The sequence below is a fragment of the Pinus tabuliformis genome, chromosome X (assembly GCF_031772625.1).
Source record: "Pinus tabuliformis cultivar Carrire ecotype Pingquan chromosome X, CPIR1, whole genome shotgun sequence".
NCBI classification, from domain to species: domain Eukaryota; kingdom Viridiplantae; phylum Streptophyta; class Pinopsida; order Pinales; family Pinaceae; genus Pinus; species Pinus tabuliformis.
Window position 1 is genome coordinate 770,146,137 of NC_142308.1, and position 18,190 is coordinate 770,164,326.

General features: G+C 41.3%; 1 protein-coding gene and 1 pseudogene across 15 annotated transcripts in view; one reads left to right on the forward strand and one right to left on the reverse strand.

The window, feature by feature from the left end:
* Positions 1-18,190, forward strand: part of LOC149142138 (protein DETOXIFICATION 35-like) — a 192,241-nt gene that overhangs the window by 34,266 nt on the left and 139,785 nt on the right. For 3 of the 15 annotated variants that reach the window (XM_089448962.1, XM_089448964.1, XM_089448965.1), the window contains exon 1: positions 11,157-11,282. The exons of 10 other annotated variants lie outside the window; for them this stretch is intronic. Coding sequence is in view for 2 of the 5 variants with exons in the window: in XM_089448957.1 (XP_089305083.1) it covers positions 11,197-11,282 (86 nt within the window). In the remaining 3 variants the exon portion in view is untranslated. Of the gene's footprint in view, positions 1-11,156; positions 11,283-18,190 lie in introns of those variants that run through there. 2 more of the 15 variants (XM_089448957.1, XM_089448961.1) reach the window with 1 other exon arrangement.
* LOC149142139 (plant intracellular Ras-group-related LRR protein 4 pseudogene) lies at positions 12,979-14,192 on the reverse strand (annotated as a pseudogene).

Below are 18,190 nucleotides of genomic sequence, written 5' to 3' on the forward strand. Positions count from 1 at the left end.
GTCTGGATTCGGTATTTTCTATTGAGTGTGGGACGAGGAAACCGATCGAACCCCAGGAGGTCTTTATTCGGTGTGTTCGCTTAGTGAGTGTGTTCATGGCTAACCCGGGTGTGGTCTTACAGTAAGTCTGGTTCCGGGGTGTGAAGCCCACTACACGAGAGAGAGGAAGGATAGAGTGGGGCCCAATATAATATAAGGCCGCCATCGCTCGACTAACAGGACCGAAGGCGCTCGACCATAGGGAGAGGACCCTTTAGGGGGCTCGACCATTAGGGAGAGGAGAGGAGAGGTACGTTAGTGACTCGACTAACAGGACCAGAGGCGCTCGACCATAGGGAGAGGAGAGGTACTGGAGAAGAATATCGTATACAAAGAGATATCTCATTATATATGTCATTACGCCATCTCGCCGAGGTGCACATCTCTATCTCTACCGCAACTACCACATGCTCATATATAACTACGCCGTATCTAGCAACCAAGCTACTTACGGAGGTGGCTTATAAACCGCCCCATTATGGTAACCCTCACCATATGAATAGTGAGTGACTCCGTCCCTTCGACCCAGGAGGCTTATAAACCGCCCAATTATGGTAACCCTCACCATATGAATAGTGAGTGACTCCGTCCCTTCGACCCAGGAGGCTTCTTCGGCTTATTCCTATTATCCGTTCAATTTACTTATTGGGTGGGGGGGCTTATGGTCGAGCCTGCTTTCGCATCCTCAATGCAAGAAATCAAAAGAAGCACCTCCTAATGAATGAGTGTATTTCTCGCCCCGATTCTTAAGTGGTCCCTTCCCTCCCTAAGCTGCCGCTCTAACTGACCGATTCTCCCTCTACGCTCTCTGTCCCACCTAAGCCTCTAAGTCCCTTCTTTGAATGGCTCGCCGGTGTGAGTATGGGTCTATTGCTGTTATTGGTGCTACTGATTTGGGTATACTTCTGCTAGTGCAGCTTTATTGTCGTATACCCCAACTTGTGTGTACCGGACCTTTGCAAGTAATGGATATGCACTCTCCGTAGTAACTGGGTATCGATCGAATAGCTATAACTGAAACTACTCCACGCTCTGAGCTTTTCATTAGGGCTTAGCGAAAGGAGGAGGTCGGGAAGCGAACCTGACCGGAGACCGGACTCTGCTGAGTAAACCGAAAAAACAGGGACTGCTCACTAATGGAGGGTCGAATGCTCTCTCTAGCAGGCACATCAAAGCCTGGTAAGGAAGGGAAAACTCTGGATAGGGAAAACTTCAACCCTACCACGAAACTCAGTCAGCTTCAAAGGTCAAAGTGCTTTAAGGCTCTGGAGTATAGGAAGGAGTTTAGAACCGGAAGCAGACAGCGAAGGCAGCGGTGGTGAATAAGACCAGCCTGGCAGCGATAAATCCAAGTCAGGATGTGGTGGATAACAATAAAAACAACCGGGCTCCAGCTAAGGCAAAAGGGGAACAGATTCCAGAGAAGAGAGGGTCAACAGCAGCAGTAGCCGCAGACAATGGTAGTCATCCGCCAAGGATCCCGAATATGAAGAGGAGGATTTCACATCTTAACTGAATTGACCTTAACCGAAGGCCATACTGCCTAAATTTTGTGTTTCCGAATACCTTTGATTCCCAAGTGATTGCCTCAGAAGCACTATAACGATAAGGACGCCTGACTAAAATGAGAGGGACAACAAAATTGACTCACTTCATCTTCCTTCTCCTTACAGAATCTGATATCCAAATAGGGATGAGGGAAAGGGGAACCAATTGACTAAAAAGACATATTGAGAATGACACTAAAGTTGAGAGAGATAATTACGTATACAAAGAAAGCGGACTTGAATGGATCGATTCCCATCTTAGTAACTTAGTGTAACCCGCATTCTCCTGATAACGGTTGATCCTATTCTCATCCAATATGAAATAATAGCCTTGCACCCGGGCCACCCGTAAGACTGTTCAATGGTCCCTCCTCTCAGAAGACATTCGGTATTGATCAACGACTCAATTAAGATCTATCCAAGCTCAACCCACTTCCCTGGCTGGCATGACTTTCCTAGCATGAATGTCCCTCCCTATGTGTATGTCAATAAAGCTTGACAGGTGCATCATCCGTCGAGTAGGTATGGGTGCTATGTTCAGGTCTCCCAGTGGGGTCGGTTAGTCCTCAGTCGTCTGTCCGTGGTAACCCATATCGACCTAGTCTGTTGGAACCCATCTCGAATATGTTAGCTATCAATCGAGATCTCTCTGGGCAAGTCCAACCCACCTCCCTTACGGGCACAACCTTCCTAGCGTGAATGAACCCAGGCCATGTGTCTGTTGTTCGATGATCCTCAACAGGTGCATTGTAAGTAAGCATTCTCATAGCATTCATGTAGGAACTCAGTGTTCTGTATAGGCCCCGTCCTGGTTACATGTCTGTTGGCCCCCTTGCCTTCTATAAAGGTCAGTCTATTCTTTCCTAGCCAGTGGGTTCTAATTTCTGAATTGTATCCTGAGGCTCGGCCGTACCAATAGGTAATACGTGGTACCCAGCAGCATCTGAAAGCAAGTGTGATTCCAGGTCTGCCTGTGAATGCTGTCTGGCTGGAAGCCGGTGGAAAAGCTCTGCTCTATGGGAAGCCAGCCCGTGATAAGTAAGTTAAGGTAAGTGAGCCTATGCCAGGTAAATCGTAAAGGTGTTTGCAAAGGACTAACATACTAAAAGAGGAATCTAAAGTTCGTAGAATGCCGTTGTAATGTAGATAAAACGGGTTGACCAGGTGAAGTCTGGCCCGACAAGAAAGATATTGTCTTAGCCACCCACTAAGTATTATTTTCTGACTGAAGAAATGGGTTGTTAAGGGCAGGCAGGAAGAGAGATCAATCAGCAGGTAGGTACCCCGGCTTTTGGTTAAGGTCCCAATGTGGAATGAGTATGTTTTCTATAACCGGAAGCCAAGCCGATTATCCAAGTAAAGTAACCAATGCAATAAGCCCAACCGATCCAAGTAGCTTAGTATCCCAGCAATGACTGGCATAAAGTGAATCAACACCTGTATTGACAGCGGCTATCTATGGGCAAGCGGTAGCGATCATAATCCCTCATCGAGTAACATCATCATCAAGTAACCTCATTTGTGTAATGAAGCTCTGAAGCAGCTATTATCCGTTTCATTGATCCTTGTGTCATGTGCTGCATTAAGAAAGCAAGCAATAAACTGTTTGTTCTTCTATATCCCGTGCATTAAGAGGGGGCTCGACTGATAAGGATGCGTAAGCAGGCTCGACTGTTAAGGAGAGGACCCTTTAGGGGGGCTCGACCATTAGGGAGAGGAGAGGAGAGGGGCTTGCTTGACGTTAGGAGAGCAAGGTGAAAATGTTTATTAGGCTTTCGACGTCGTGTCTTTATATACGCTATTTCCGTAACCCTAAGTGAGTCGGTTAAGCGCGAAGCCCTCTCGATGGCGGCCCTCTCCTCTCCCTTATGGTCGAGCCCCTGCCGGTCCTAACCGGTTGGTTCAGAGAAAAGCGTGGGGAGTGGATCCAGTTCGGTTCAGAGAGAGTGGATCCGTGTCGGTTCAGAGAGAGTGGGATGGGAGTGGATCCGTGTCGGTTCAGGTCAGAGAGAGTGGATCCGTGTCGGTTCAGAGAGAGTGGGATGGGAGTGGATCCGTGTCGGTTCAGGTTTTCGGAACAACGGGTAAATCAGGAAGAAGAAAAGTACCATCCCCTTGCACTAGGAAGCGCAAGCCTTGTGCCACACTTTATAAATAAGTCCAAAACCAAGAACCAACGGTCCCGAACAAGAACCAACGATCCCCAACCACTCCGACCAACAAGTGGTACCACTCCAAAGAGAGACTTAAGATTCCCTCTGTAGGGTTATTTGGTATGGCTGTTTAGCTTGGCGGAGGTTTTTTCAAGATCCCCCTCCCATTCTTGCCATTTGAGGAGGCGGAGGTTAGCGTCACATCCTAAAGTGATGCAACCTTCCGAACTCTACTAAATAGATCATCCAGTTGGTGTCTTGAGCACCCGTCCCTTATACACGGGATATAGAAGAACAAACAGTTTATTGCTTGCTTTCTTAATGCAACACATGACACAAGGATCAATGAAACGGATAATAGCTGCTTCAGAGCTTCATTACACAAATGAGGTTACTTGATGATGATGTTACTCGATGAGGGATTATGATCGCTACCGCTTGCCCATAGATAGCTGTTGTCAATACAGGTGTTGATTCACTTTATGCCAGTCATTGCTGGGATACTAAGCTACTTGGATCGGTTGGGCTTATTGCATTGGTTACTTTACTTGGATAATCGGCTTGGCTTCCGGTTATAGAAAACATACTCATTCCACATTGGGACCTTAACCAAAAGCCGGGGTACCTACCTGCTGATTGATCTCTCTTCCTGCCTGCCCTTAACAACCCATTTCTTCAGTCATGTTTCTTTTTTGAAGGTAGTCCCAGGTTGGGACTTTGTTCCTGAGAATACACCAGAAAAAGAGTCTGGATTTTACTGGACAACTGAGTTTCCACAAAGGCTTGAACCACCAGTGCCTAATTTCACCCACCCTTCTATCCATTTGTAAATTGTAACCAAACTTTGGAATATATATACCACTGCGAGAGTAGACCCAACGAAGTTCATCAACCCTTTCCTTTATACAGACATTTGATCTTTGCAATTCCATAGTGTATTCCATCCAGACACCCTCCCAATGGGGCTCTAGGTCTAAATCCTCGGCTGACTTCCAGCCCTGTTTCCAAAAAGTAGTGGTTCCCTCATTTGAGATTTGATTGAGAGAAAAAATACCCTTGGCAGCAAGGGACTCTCTCAACTCCCTTGGAAGAGTGAAAGCCTCATTACATCTAACTCACAGATCCACTCCCACTCTAACACTAGAACCATTCCCAACCAACTAGGATAGCCCATCAACAACAATGTCAAAAGACTCAATCATTGCCTTCCAGATGACCAAAGAGTTACTATAAGACTTTCCTGGTGTTCTCAGCCAAACCACCAATTCCAAAGGATCTAAATATTTCTTTTTTATCACCAATGTCCATAGTTTGTCCTTGGTTAAAAGACTCCAGCCAGATTTTGCTGCCAAAGAGTGAGAAAAACAAGAGAGATCCTTTATGCCCCACCGTCCCTTATCTTTTGGACGAGCAATTTTCTCCCAGGTCACCCATGGGAGAACATCATCTTCCTTGGGGCCCGCCCAAATAATCCGACCACATATTTTCTTAATTTGTGAAGGAATGCCTTTCGCGACCCAAGAAAGAGTAATCCAGTAAACTAGTATGGTCTGTAAAACCGATTTTATAAGAACCAAGTGCCCAGCTCGAGATAGCCACTTAAAGCTCGAGAGCTTGACATGCTTCTCAATTTTTGCAACTAACCATTTCCAGTCCAATTTTTTTGGAGGAGTCCAGCTTGAAGAGGAAACCAAGGTATTTAAGGCTTTCCATCAAAGATTTTACTTCAAAAAGAAAAGTAGATAAATATCTATTTATCTCCGCCTGAGAGAAGCCATTGTGAGTAAAGGAGGATTTATGTGCATTTATACTCATCCTGGTTGCCTTAAGGAATAAATACATAATTGACTGCAACTTAGAAATATCTTCCTTAGACTCATCACAAAAAACTAAAATGTCATCCATAGAAAGAAGGTGAGTAATGAAGAGATTTATAGCAATTTCAATGCCTTTATATTCACCCCTTCTAATGGAAAAATGAATCAATTGACTCAAACCTTTTGCAACAAAAAGGAATAGGAGGGGTGATAAAGGGCATCCCTGACGAAGGCCCCTCTGCCTATGGAAAAAAGGAGAGGCCACCCCATTGATGAGAACAACAAAACTCACATTAGCTATACAACACATGACCCAATTAATAAAACCAATATTGAAACCCAGGTGAGTCATAAGAAGGCGCAAATACATCTAGCTAATCTTGTCATAAGCCTTTGAAAGATCTATCTTAAGAATCATTCCTTTTTTTTTGTTTCTTTTGATACAATGCAGGGATTCCTGGGCCACTCCAATAGCTTCATGTATTTTACAACCCTCAAGGAACCCAAACAGTTCCTGTGAAATATTTTTTGAGAGAATTGGTTTTAATCATCTTGCAATAGTTTTGGTAGATATTTTGTATGTACAATTGCACAAAGAGATGGGTCTGAAATCATTAAAGCTTTGAGGATCACCAAACTTTGGGATTAAAGCCGAAAAGGTTGAATTAAGAGGGTCATGTACAAAACCCTTGCTTTTGGAATCCTCCACTAGTCTAGCATGATCATCCCCTATTAGGTCAAAGAAATGTTGGAAGAATTCCACCGTCCAACCATCTGGACCCAGACTCTTCTCCTTTTGCATAGAGAGTAGAACTCCCTCCACTTCACCCTTTGAAACAGAGGCCATAAGAATAGTATTATCGTCCTCATCAATAAAGCTAGGAAATACTTGTGCCACCTGAATGACTTCGACAATGGTGGCCTCGGGGGAAAGCTTTAAACATGGTTTTGAAATGACTCATCCCCATTGTCGACAACTCATTGAAAGAAGATGCCGAAACCCCTTCATCATTTTTCAGTTCCTATATTGTGTTTGTGTTTATTCTGCCCTTGGCGTAGTTCTGGAAAAATTTGGAGTTTTCATCCCCTGCCTCAAGCCAAATAGCTCTACTTTTTAACCTCCACTTTTCTTCATTATCTTTCAGAATCCTATACCTTTCACCCTCCATAGCTTTTATCCTTCTCTTTTTTTCTTTTGTCTCATACCCATCCCCTTCCAAGCTTTCTAAAGCCTGCAAATCAATCTCAATGGATTTTAATACCGCTTCATCCCTTAAAGATTTTTCCTTTGCCCAAGAGATAGTTGATTGTTTCAATTTTTTTAGTTTCTCCATAAAAGACTAGGCAAGGGATAAGCCCGAAGATCCATTATGAGAACTCCAAATCTCATGAACCAACTTATTGTAGGACATATCTTTAAGCTAGGAAGAATTGAATTTAAAGGGAGAGCCAGGCTTCCTACTGGCCCCTTTTAGTTATAGGAAAAATGGAAAGTTATCTGCATCACCCCCAGAGCCAACAAACTGGCGAAAAAAAGGGATATGAGCAGCCATATCTTCTTTGATCAATAACCATTCTAAACATTTAGATACCCTTGTCTCATCAACCCTCCTATTTCTCTAGGTAGGTTTTTCTTTCAGAAGATCAACATCAATAAATCTCCCCAACCAAATCTTGTTTAGAAAAAAAACGGCCAAAGGGTCCAGCTGTGCATTTGGTCCCCAAGATTCTGATAACCCTACGGAGGCATTGAGATCCCCTCCCACCACAAGCTTTGAGCAATTTAGCAAAGATTTTGAGAGCAATTTATTCTAGAAAGTGATACGACCCTGACAAGGTCCATAACTGTTTAAAAGAGTTAAGTTTGAACAAAGTTTTGAGGAGTAAACCTCCACTTCAAGCATCAAATAAGAGCCCTAGGAATTTAAGAGTTTTAAACTGCAATCCTTTATACCCAATGTCAAACCCCCTAAACGCCCACTTGCATCGAGAGCCACAAAGGACCAACCAAGCGGCATGTTTCTCAAAATATTCATTACAAAATCCCTAGGACCAAGAGTCTCTCGAAGCATAATAACATCACAACATACATTCTTAAGTAAATGTTTTAAGGCCAAATTTTTCTGGGCATTGGCAATCCCTCTGCAATTGAAAGACAACAAAGTCATTTGGAAACCACCACAGGGGTCATCACTGCTCCAAGAGACCCTTTTAGGGAGATTTGTTTGCCATCAGCTATATCAAGCTTGGCTTTTAACTGGGCTTTAGATAGGTTTGATTTCCTGCCCCAAGTCTTAGGAGGACCCACAGTGTCATATAAGAGGTTGAGACCACCCACAGGATCGTTCGGGTGGTCTCTTTTTTCCTGGGGGAGAAGGTTATAATGAGGTTTGTCTAGGTAAATAACAGAGGGGATGGGAAGACCAGAGCCCACCGACGAGGGTCCAGAAAGATTTAAAATCGGTATCGATGTAATGATGCTGTCAAGGGCCAAAGAGATATTGCATTGAGGAGAAAAAACATCAATAGATGGCCTGGAAGGACCAGGCCTGAAAATAGGATCCACAAGGGGCATACATAGAATAGAAAGAGAGGGAGGAGGGGAAGAGACGGTAACTGCAGGATGAGATGCCTCCACCTTTATCATCTCATCTCACTCGTGTACAGTAGCAGTTCTTTCAGCGTCTACATGAACTGATCGCTGATCCTCATTGACCACAATCTGAACGGAAGCCTATGCCTGATGTCTCCCAGGAGAAATTGCCTGCTCCATAACTACATCCTCAGGCTGCTCCTGCAATTCTTGAATCGAATCCACCCAATTTTTCCTTGCATGTCTAAACCCCAATGGGAAATCCCTATCCAAGTGGCCATGTTTATAACAACGATGACATCGATAGGGAAACTGTTCATAGTCCAGTAACTGAGTGAGAGAGTATCCATCCACTTGTATCTGCATCATTTCTTCCAAACCCTCCCTCGGGTCCAGCCTAACTAGTATACGTGCCATCTTTCTTTCCATAGTCACTTGAAAGGACATATCAGCTTCCAAAAAAGTTCCCAGAATGTTTCCAATCACCTTGAAGACATCCATCAACCAAAGATGAGGGGCGAGTGATGGAAGGGGCACCCACATAGGGATCTCTCCTAATCTATCTCTTTGAGCATCGAAAATGGGGGTCCATCTTTTAAAGAGAATCAAAGCTTTACCGAAACCCCAGTTTCGCTCTAGAACCCAATCAACTACTTCCGCATTTGAGAAACGAACCATGAACCAACCCCTTATCAAACAAATAACCTCCGTCTGAGAAACCAGCCCTGAACTCCATTCCTTACTTATCCATTTCTAAATGAAATTAGCAGTAAATTGTCTTCCCTTTACCCGTCCCACTATGATGCGCTATGATGCATCCATAACTTCATCCATCCGAATGTTGTCCCCTAAGATTAGTTTTGGTTTCTGCTCTTTCTTTCTCATGACCTTCCCCTTCTTCCTCTTTAGGCCTGAGGACTAACCATTCACTGAAGGGGCAATTGAGTTATTTTCTTTACCCTCATGGCTTTTCGAGCCCTGAATGCCCTCCAAGGGATCGTTTGGTGTTAATATAATGTTCTACAAGGCTTCAAAGTCCAGTACCTTCCCACCAGTGTCGAGAATGGGAGGATGACTTCCCTCCTTCGACCCCAAGGAGCCTGCCTCTAGATGTCCAACCAAATCCAACCCTTGGCTTGGAAAATTAGGAAACCCTAACACTTTGTTCCCAAATTCTTCTTGAAGTGGCTGTCTCGCCGAAGAATTTACCTTCGGGAAACCAATAAAGGGTTTCTCCCCAATAACAATAGTGTCAACTGCTAAACGAAAAGACTCCGAGAGGTTGATGGCAAAAGTCGAAGAAGGGGTTTTTTAGTCAAGAGTTTTGTATAGGCTCAAGCCCGTAACCAACTTTTCCACCCCTAGTAACTCATTAAGACAAGTTTGCAACCCTTTTTGCCTCTTGAGTTCGCTACTTCTCACTATATCTTCCAGACCACTCGTTAAAACCCTAGAAACAGAGACTGTCGGAGGGGTTTTTGGGCTTACTTGTAAACCCGCTAACGTCGTGACAGAAATGCCTGCCAATACTGCACCATCCTGACCTTCATGAACTTCAGAGTCCAGAAACCAGCAAACCACCCTTGAGGAAGGGGGTTTTGACTCCTCTAGCAACCCTAGGCCACTGCCCTAATTCCATGCCGGTTCCGTACGAAAACTTTTGCCAAGTGGAGACCTAGCTGGCAAGACCACCTTCGCAGGATTCTGTTGCATCGGTTCTAAATCCAAAACTGACAGAATGTCCTTAAGAGCCAGTTCCATATCCACATAGTTGGTCGGGTTCACCATCCTGGTAACAGTGTAAAGAGGAAAAAACAAATAAAACTAACTCTTGACTAAAACGACTGGCGAAATCTCCGAGTAGGCTAAAGAACCCAAAACAACGAAACCTTCCTCGCGTTGTACGACCCCAGGTGACCTGAGATCCCAGAAAAAGCAAGGAGGCTCAGTATGAAAATGAGGAAATACAAGCAGCACGAGGTATTGAAAACTGAGGAGGTGGTAAACGTTGAGAGTCACAAAGGATGCATCCGGTCATCCAAATGAAAAACACAGTGAAAAATGAAAACAAAGTAAAAACGTTCACCCAAATAATCCCGTCGCCTTGGAATGCTCACAACTCCCTCAACACCCAGCCCAAGGACTAGCCCAGCAACTATGTGGCTGCCCCAACACCTGCTACGAGTAACATTTGTCTCCACAGTCCTCCATCGCTGCCAGGTCCTAGGTCACCTTGGTATGATCTTGACTTGTCAAAATATTTATACCCAATACACTTTTACAATTTATGAAAAACCTAAAATATAACCTACTTAAACTCATTAAATAAAATATATAAAGCCCTTCTCTACATACATTTATTTTATATATCCATTACCTTCTAAGTCATCAAATAAACAATAAAAAGCACACTTTAAATGACACTTGCTAATTTAGATAAATATGAAAAGCAAAAAATATATTAAGACTTGATAATGGTTACAAGGATGAAAACAATGTTGCATCATTTACCATTCTAAGTAATAATTAAAAAATTCAAAAAAAAGGTAATTTGGATAAATAGAAAGCCCAGAATATTTGGTAATGATTACAAAGTGCAAACAATGTTGCATCATTTACCATTCTAAAAAAAATTAAAAGAATAAATAAACCATTCTAAGTAATATTAAAAGATTCACTTACCATGGTAAGTAATGATTAAAAGATGAGATGAACTATTCTAAATAATGATTAAAAGACTCATTTAACATTATTTATAATGATTAAAAAATAGGACGAACTATTTTGGATAATAATTAAAAGATTACCATTGTAAGTAATGATTAAAAGATTGGATTAACCCTTCTTGGCTTCGTCTCTTCACCTCTTGGCTTCGTCTCTTGGCTTCGTAGAGGAGAGTTCACAAACATAGCCTCCTGTCCCGCCCCAGCTCATGGAAGGATTGCAAGGCAGCGCCATTCCTCTGTTTCTTACTAAGACCTATGACATGGTGGAGCATCCTTGGATAGCCTCCTGAAGCAGCCCGGGCAACATTTTTATTATTCGAGATGCCCACCGATTCTCTCAAAATCTGCTGCCGCGTTGTTTCAAGCGCAACAACTTCTCTGGCTTCGCTCGCCAGCTTAACACTTAAGTGAGTTTTTCTGTTCCTTCAATTTTCAGGGACATTGTATTGCTTGAACCATTTTGTTTTGGTATTGATTCTGTGGAGTATATTGTTTTTCTTTCTTTTGTATTAAGCTTTAGTATAGTTGTTAGTTATTCGTCTTAGCTTCTGTGTCAAAATTCCTTTTACATTGGTTATTGAGGTTTGGTTACGAGGTCAGTCCAGGACGTCAAATAAGTCCTGTATACCATGGGGTGGCAAAGTAGAACATGTGCGCTATGATCTGCAAACTCGTCCATAGAAAGTCCACTGGTGTCATCCTGTTAAGTTTCATGGAAAATGATCCTCTGACGCACCATATTCTAGATAACTCCTGAGGAAATAATATTTATCCATCTATGTATCAGGAACAACGATACGAGTTCTTGAATTAATGCTGTACCAATTTGAGGTCGAGCACCTCAGAAATGTAATCCCCTGGTTCAACCAATAGAAAACTGGCATATAGATAACATGATCCCTCTGTTCATGTTGCACTTACCAATTCTCAAGAATGAAAAACTTCCTTCGATACTTACAATTGCCATAGGAAGAAAACCAACACCCTTCTTTAGTTCTTGTAGTCCAATGACCAATATGCTGGTTGGAGATGTCACCATGCAATGGTCACTGTTTCCATTCATTGGTTTATAGTTCAATCCTGGGTCAAGAGTACAAATATGTGCTACTGCTAAAGCAAGTTCTTCTTTTAGACATGCGTTTTCAACCTCCATTTTACTTGTTCCAATAATTTCATCACTATCACATCCTTTATCAAACATCTAAGGTTATATTCCTTACCAGAATTTATAGGACCATCTTCATTTGGGACTGAATGATAGCTACCGCTTTAGAGAACGAGTTTTTCACGTGCAGATTACGATCAACCTTAGGCAGTGGCCCTACTAAGGCTTCTGGAGCCAAGCATGCTAGGTCTGCATCATTAATGCCAATCAAGTTGACGTCAAATAACCCATAGCTGCTAAGACATCCTGAGGAGTATGTGCAAGCAAATATTTTAAGGGTTGTCCTGGTGTGATCACTTTAGTCTTTCTTATTCTATTCCTTGGCTTGCTTGCCTTATATGGAGTTTTGTCGATGTCCTCCTTCTAGCCACCTCTATAAAGCAATCCTGATATGCTGCACCAATTCTGCAACTCAGTTCAACAAATATCTCATCCTTCTGGCTTTGTGGAGTCTTCAATGCTTCTTGTCAAACAGAATTTGCATCAACCCATTGACCTTGGAATTGCCTTAAACCAAAGTTCAAGGCACCAATTTCATCCTTAATGGCCCGCACATTACTTTTTGCTGGAAGGATCTGCTTTTTCAGGGAATCCCACCATTGATCTAGAATTTTATTACGTTCCTGAATTCTCTCAATGTGGCCAAATGATTTTTTCATGTCACACAACATGACTTTCTTCTTGTAAAATAATACTCTTTTGGTCAATTCTATTTTGTACCTGGTTTATCTGCTCATCATTTTTTTTTAACCTTAGTCTTTGTCCAACATTATTCATTGGGGTAGCTGTATCTTTGTATCTTTCATGTTTTATGGTTTTACCTCGACCTTTCTTACAAGCTTTTCTAGACCTTTCTCCAGTATGATTGGTCTAATTTTGGGATTTCAAACAACTGGATTATGTATTACTAGACAAGCTTGCTTCTGCATTAGGTGCGTTTAATGGTGTTCCTCCATAACTTCAGCCCACTTGCATTTCCTCAAACATGAGCAGAATATTGACCACCTCCCCTTTGGCTTAGTCTTTTTTTTTTTGCATCCCCTTTTGCAACACAACCAAGCATAAACTGTACAACGACCTTAGCTCCACTCTCAATAATATGCCTTCCACTATCTCTAATGGTGTCTCTTCATATTTAAGAATTTGAGGATATGTAAGCATATGAAAAGAGTCAGAGAGGACGTTTATTTGATCATTGATAATATCTAACTCCTCAAACATCCCAAGATTTCCAATAGATCGTGGGAACTTGTGTAAGTTAGCAAAATTGCTGCCAACATTAAGCTTAACAAGATTTGTGGAAAGGCACAAACTCTTCGGTATCAATTCCATTTCATTAAAGCTTACATCAAGTTCTTTCAAATTGGTTAAAGAACCCATTGTTGACGGAAGGCTCTTTGTTCCGTTATATTTCTATTTTAGGACTTGTAATGCTTCAAGCTTGGCAATAACTTTACACAAAGCTTTGAGTTGATTGTATTTTGCTTGAATCTCAACAACATATTGATCAATTGACAATTGTATACGGTAGCTCTTCAATTTTATTTGTCTCAATACTCAGTGTTTTCAAATTGCTAAGCTGTCTAACACACTCGGGCAGTGATGAAAGTTGATTTGAACTCAAGTCCAAGGATACAATCCGAGAAATCTTTCCAACTGAAGCAGGTAGAGTCTATAAGTGATTGCCATGCAAGTCTAGATCGGTTAGATTGGGCAACTCACCAATGGAATCTAGAAGATTCATTAGCTGATTTGCATGAGTATCCTGTTTCTTTAACTTGGAAAATCCTTCAATTTTCCTAGGAAGGGTCACTATCCTGTTTTCAAACAAAATGATTTCAGTAAGATTATTAAGCTTTCCAATTGAGTCAGGCAACCACTCAACTTGGTCCATCAATCTTCCTTGAAGATCCAACTTCTTAGCATCTTCCTTGGCATTTATCTCAACCAGGCTGGCAAGCTTTATTAAACTGAGCTTTTGTTCCCCTTCAACATCTATGTTGTCTATAATCAGTCCCACAAAGTTCTTGTTTTCTACTTTGGCTCCTACAGAATTCCTTTTACCCTCTTCAACATTCTCCTCCCCTTTAGATCCACTCATGACAGAGTACCTGTTAACAAGTGTTGGATTGCCAATTTCCCTAGAATCCATAACAGCATGAATGTCTCCATGTGGTCAACATCATTCAGATCAGTTGCCTTGACGGAGCTAGTTTCTAGGGAAATTGAAAATTCTTTTAAAACACTGCATATAAGGGATTGATAGAAGAAACATTTTGGTACTTTTCCACATAAAAACCACGACAAATTGGGAGGATACTATGGATGCCAAAAACATCTCTAAAGGAGGGAGGGGAGAAGAAGGATCTACCCCTTTCTAGATCAAATTTGCGAGACTCAATGCGATTAAAGGCAACACAACATCAACTCCTAGTAGGGGAGGATACGCGTATTCTTCTTTTAAAACAATGGCAACAATGCCCTTAATGGAGGAGGGTATTAATCTTTTCAAATGATTGAACGATTTGGGTTTAAGGTAGATAGGATTGCTAGGGTTCTTTAGGGAAATTTCTAGGTTTCAGTTCAAAGGGAAAGGTTCCTGAACACACACAACCAAGGAATCACCAGGAGAGTAAAACCTCGACAAAATAGTTTAAATGGTTTATGAAAAAAATGGTGATGTAGGATAAAACATCAATGCCTTAGCTTACCAATATATATTTTTAGGGGTATATGGGGTTAAGGAACAATTCAATTGGAGAGAAATGGAGTGGATTTAGGTTCAAAGACTAGAGAAAACTGACTTGTGCTCCCTAGAGATTTGACCATGTTAGAAAATCAGAAAGGCAGTAAATCGATAATTACTTGTGATGTTTCTTATTATTAAGATTCTTTATATCTTCTTTCTTTAGTTCATCAACCAATTACCAAAAGCAACAGCACATAAAACAATAGACACCAGATGTAGGCACATGCTAGGGCAAAACCTCCTTCGAGGGGAAAACCCAATCAAGATAATTCTTCCTTCCAATAGTATTCTTTGAGACTCTTCACCCTAGACCAAGACCAAATCTTCCCTCCACACCAAGTCAGCCTCCAAGAATTTCGACCTCTTCCCATCAACTTCCACTATGCAGCAACTTACGACAACTGGCAGCGTTCGACAACAATGAAACTTGGAAGACTTCGATCTCCCAATCCAGGATATGAAATAGAGAGATACACCAAAATTTCGATTTTCTTTGTCTCCTTAGACTTGTGAAAATTCCAGAAGCCGGAATCCCTACTGCAACAACTAATAATATTACTCCTATTTGTTAAATTCCTTTAAACAAATTATTTGCAGTTTCCTACGACAAATATCGTAATACATATACTGCAACCTTCACTTAATTAAATTATATGCAGAAACAAGAGACCGAGCAAGAAAGAAAATACAACACAATCGACACCGTTATTTTTGGACAAATGTCCCTGGAAAAACCCAATGTGGGAAAACCGGTGCAACATCTCTGACGGTTTTATTATTCAGGAGAAAATCTGAGTATAATTCTAGGATGCTCAACTAGCAATTCGATACAGAGAGAAACTAGACAAAATGAATGGTGAAATAACCTCACCCTGTCACTGGGAGAATCTATAATTGATCACACTAGACTGGAGCCTCTGCGTCACCCTCTGCGTGGCCTCTGTGCAGAACTGCGTCACTCCTACGTAGTTTTTGTGTCACCCCTGCTGAGGCCTGCGCTGCCACTGCATCAACATTGTGTGGGCCAGCGTCTTCCCCTCTTTGGACGTCTTTCTATCCTCTCTCTACCTCATACTCTCCAGCCCAGGAATAACTTCCTTGTTCCGGATTCTCACTGCCCCTCAACTGCAAAAGCTCACAATCAATAATCTCTCGGCACCTGCTCTGCTTCAGAAAATCGATTCATAGAACTCACTTGGTGTGTCCGCCAAATGACCCACAAGCCTTCTTAAATAATATCCTCGTTGACATTCAACGACCCAGATTAAAAGTTAATCAAGGGCTAAGATCATTTTGGCTTGATCCTTGTCTTCTTCTAAAAGTTTCACCCATGATTAGATTAATACCCATTAATATTTTAATTTTCCTAGGTTTAGACTTAAGAACCCCATTAAAAATATTAATTATTTTAATAAAATCATTTTTGGGTGGAATTTCCCAAAACGCTTTATGGGTTCTTTGGAATACAGGTGCCCAAGCCTCCCTGCAAAATTTGAGGTTTAGAGCACATCATATCTACCCTAAATCAACAAGACTTCCCCAAACTCGCATTCACTTCGGCTTCCCGGCAACAAATTTTGCACCTTTTCTAGCTATAAGAGAACTTCGCCTTTTGCCCAGCAACAAGAGATTTTCACACTTCTTCTAGCTACAAGAGAATTCAAACTTTATGAGAGGATGATGCTCCAAATGAATTCGATGAGCTTCCTTTTATAGGCTTCTTGTGAGGTCGAATAGTGTCCTTAGGCCGAATTGATCTTCTCTTAGGCCGACATTGTGTGGAGATTACATAATTCATATATGACTCAATACTTAACCTTTTTATATGATTCAGAAGCCCAAGAAGGGTCTCTTTAAAAGTACAATGACTCTATTGACTCAGAATAAATCCTAGAAGTCCTCAATGGGGACTTTGACCTAAAACATGGTGACCCAAGCATGAAATCCATGCTTTAATAAGTCACAATAATAATAATAATAATAATAAATATTTTCTTTATTCTTTTGACTAGTACATTACATAATGAGTCAAGTACATTATTGAAGACCGAACATAGTTACATTTTCCAACACTCCCTCTTAACTAGGGAGCTATTCATAATGTACAAATACAATGGAAGATCTCAAACTATGTTGAAATTTGGTACCGGAGGACAGGTGGTTCCCTTAGGCTTAATCTTTGGCCTAGGGAAAAGTGTCCAAAAGAATTTAATTTTTCTCCTAAAGTGACTTTATAATTTTATAAAGTTAAATCTAATTTAAAAGTGACTTTAAGTGATAAAGTTATTAAGTCTAATTTTAAAGTGACTTTTATAAAGTCAATGAAAAATTAGAAAGGAAAAGTGACTTTGGAAATAAATGACTAAGTGGGTCTTTATTAAAGTGGGGTGAATTAAAAAATAGAAAGTGAGATTTAAATGAGCATTTAATCTCAACCATTGATCTAAATCTATTTCAGCCATTGGATTTAGAGATCACCCAAAAGTCACTTGGATCACCCAAAAGTCACTTGGAGTTATATTAAAGGAGGAAAAGGAGGAAAAGGTCATTCATTCTTTCATGAGCAGATTGGGAGAAGGAGAGCAAGAGAGCAAGAGAGATTTCTGAGCAGGAAGGAGAAGGAGACAGCAGCTTGGCACACATTCCAAGGCAGCAGTTGAGCAGATTTGTACAGCTAATTCAGCACATAGTGAAAGGCAGATTTTTGCACAAAAATCGAGGAGCAGTTTGCTGATTTTTCTGCACACAAAACGGAGGTCGTACAGCATTTATTGCTGTCCTGTTTGCTGTAATTTCCAGATTGCTGTGAGGCACGGGAAAGGAGATAAGTTGTAAATTTGCTTGCTGATTTTTTGCTGAATAATTTTCACTGTAAAAAGACAATTTTCAGAAATAAAGAAGAGCTCTCAAACTGGTTTTCCCCAAGAGTTGTAGGGGGTTTTTCCAGGGTCAAGTTGACCAAAAATATCAGTGTTTTAATGTGTTTTAATGGCTGTTTTTAATTGCTGATTTTTAATTCTGCAATTTCCAGCATTCTGAAAAATTTCCAGAATTTGTGTTTTCAGCAATATTTATTTTTTCAGTCTGTTAAATGTATGGTTATGGGAATGGGCATTTAACTACATGGGAGAAATAAGGAGAAACTGAAAACCGGGGTGGGAAAACAGAAATTTTTACATGGTATCAGAGCTTGAGTGCTGAAGGGCAGTTTGGGACAGCAAAAGGAAAAATTGCAGTTGCTGATTTTTCACTCAGAAAATTCCAGCAAGCTGATTTTTTCATAAACAACAGTTTTATCTTTACTACAACAGTGCTATTTTTCAGTTTTAGGACAGCAGGATGTCATTGGGATTGAGGGTGGAGGATAGGTTGGATGGGCATACAAATTACAGCGTTTGGAA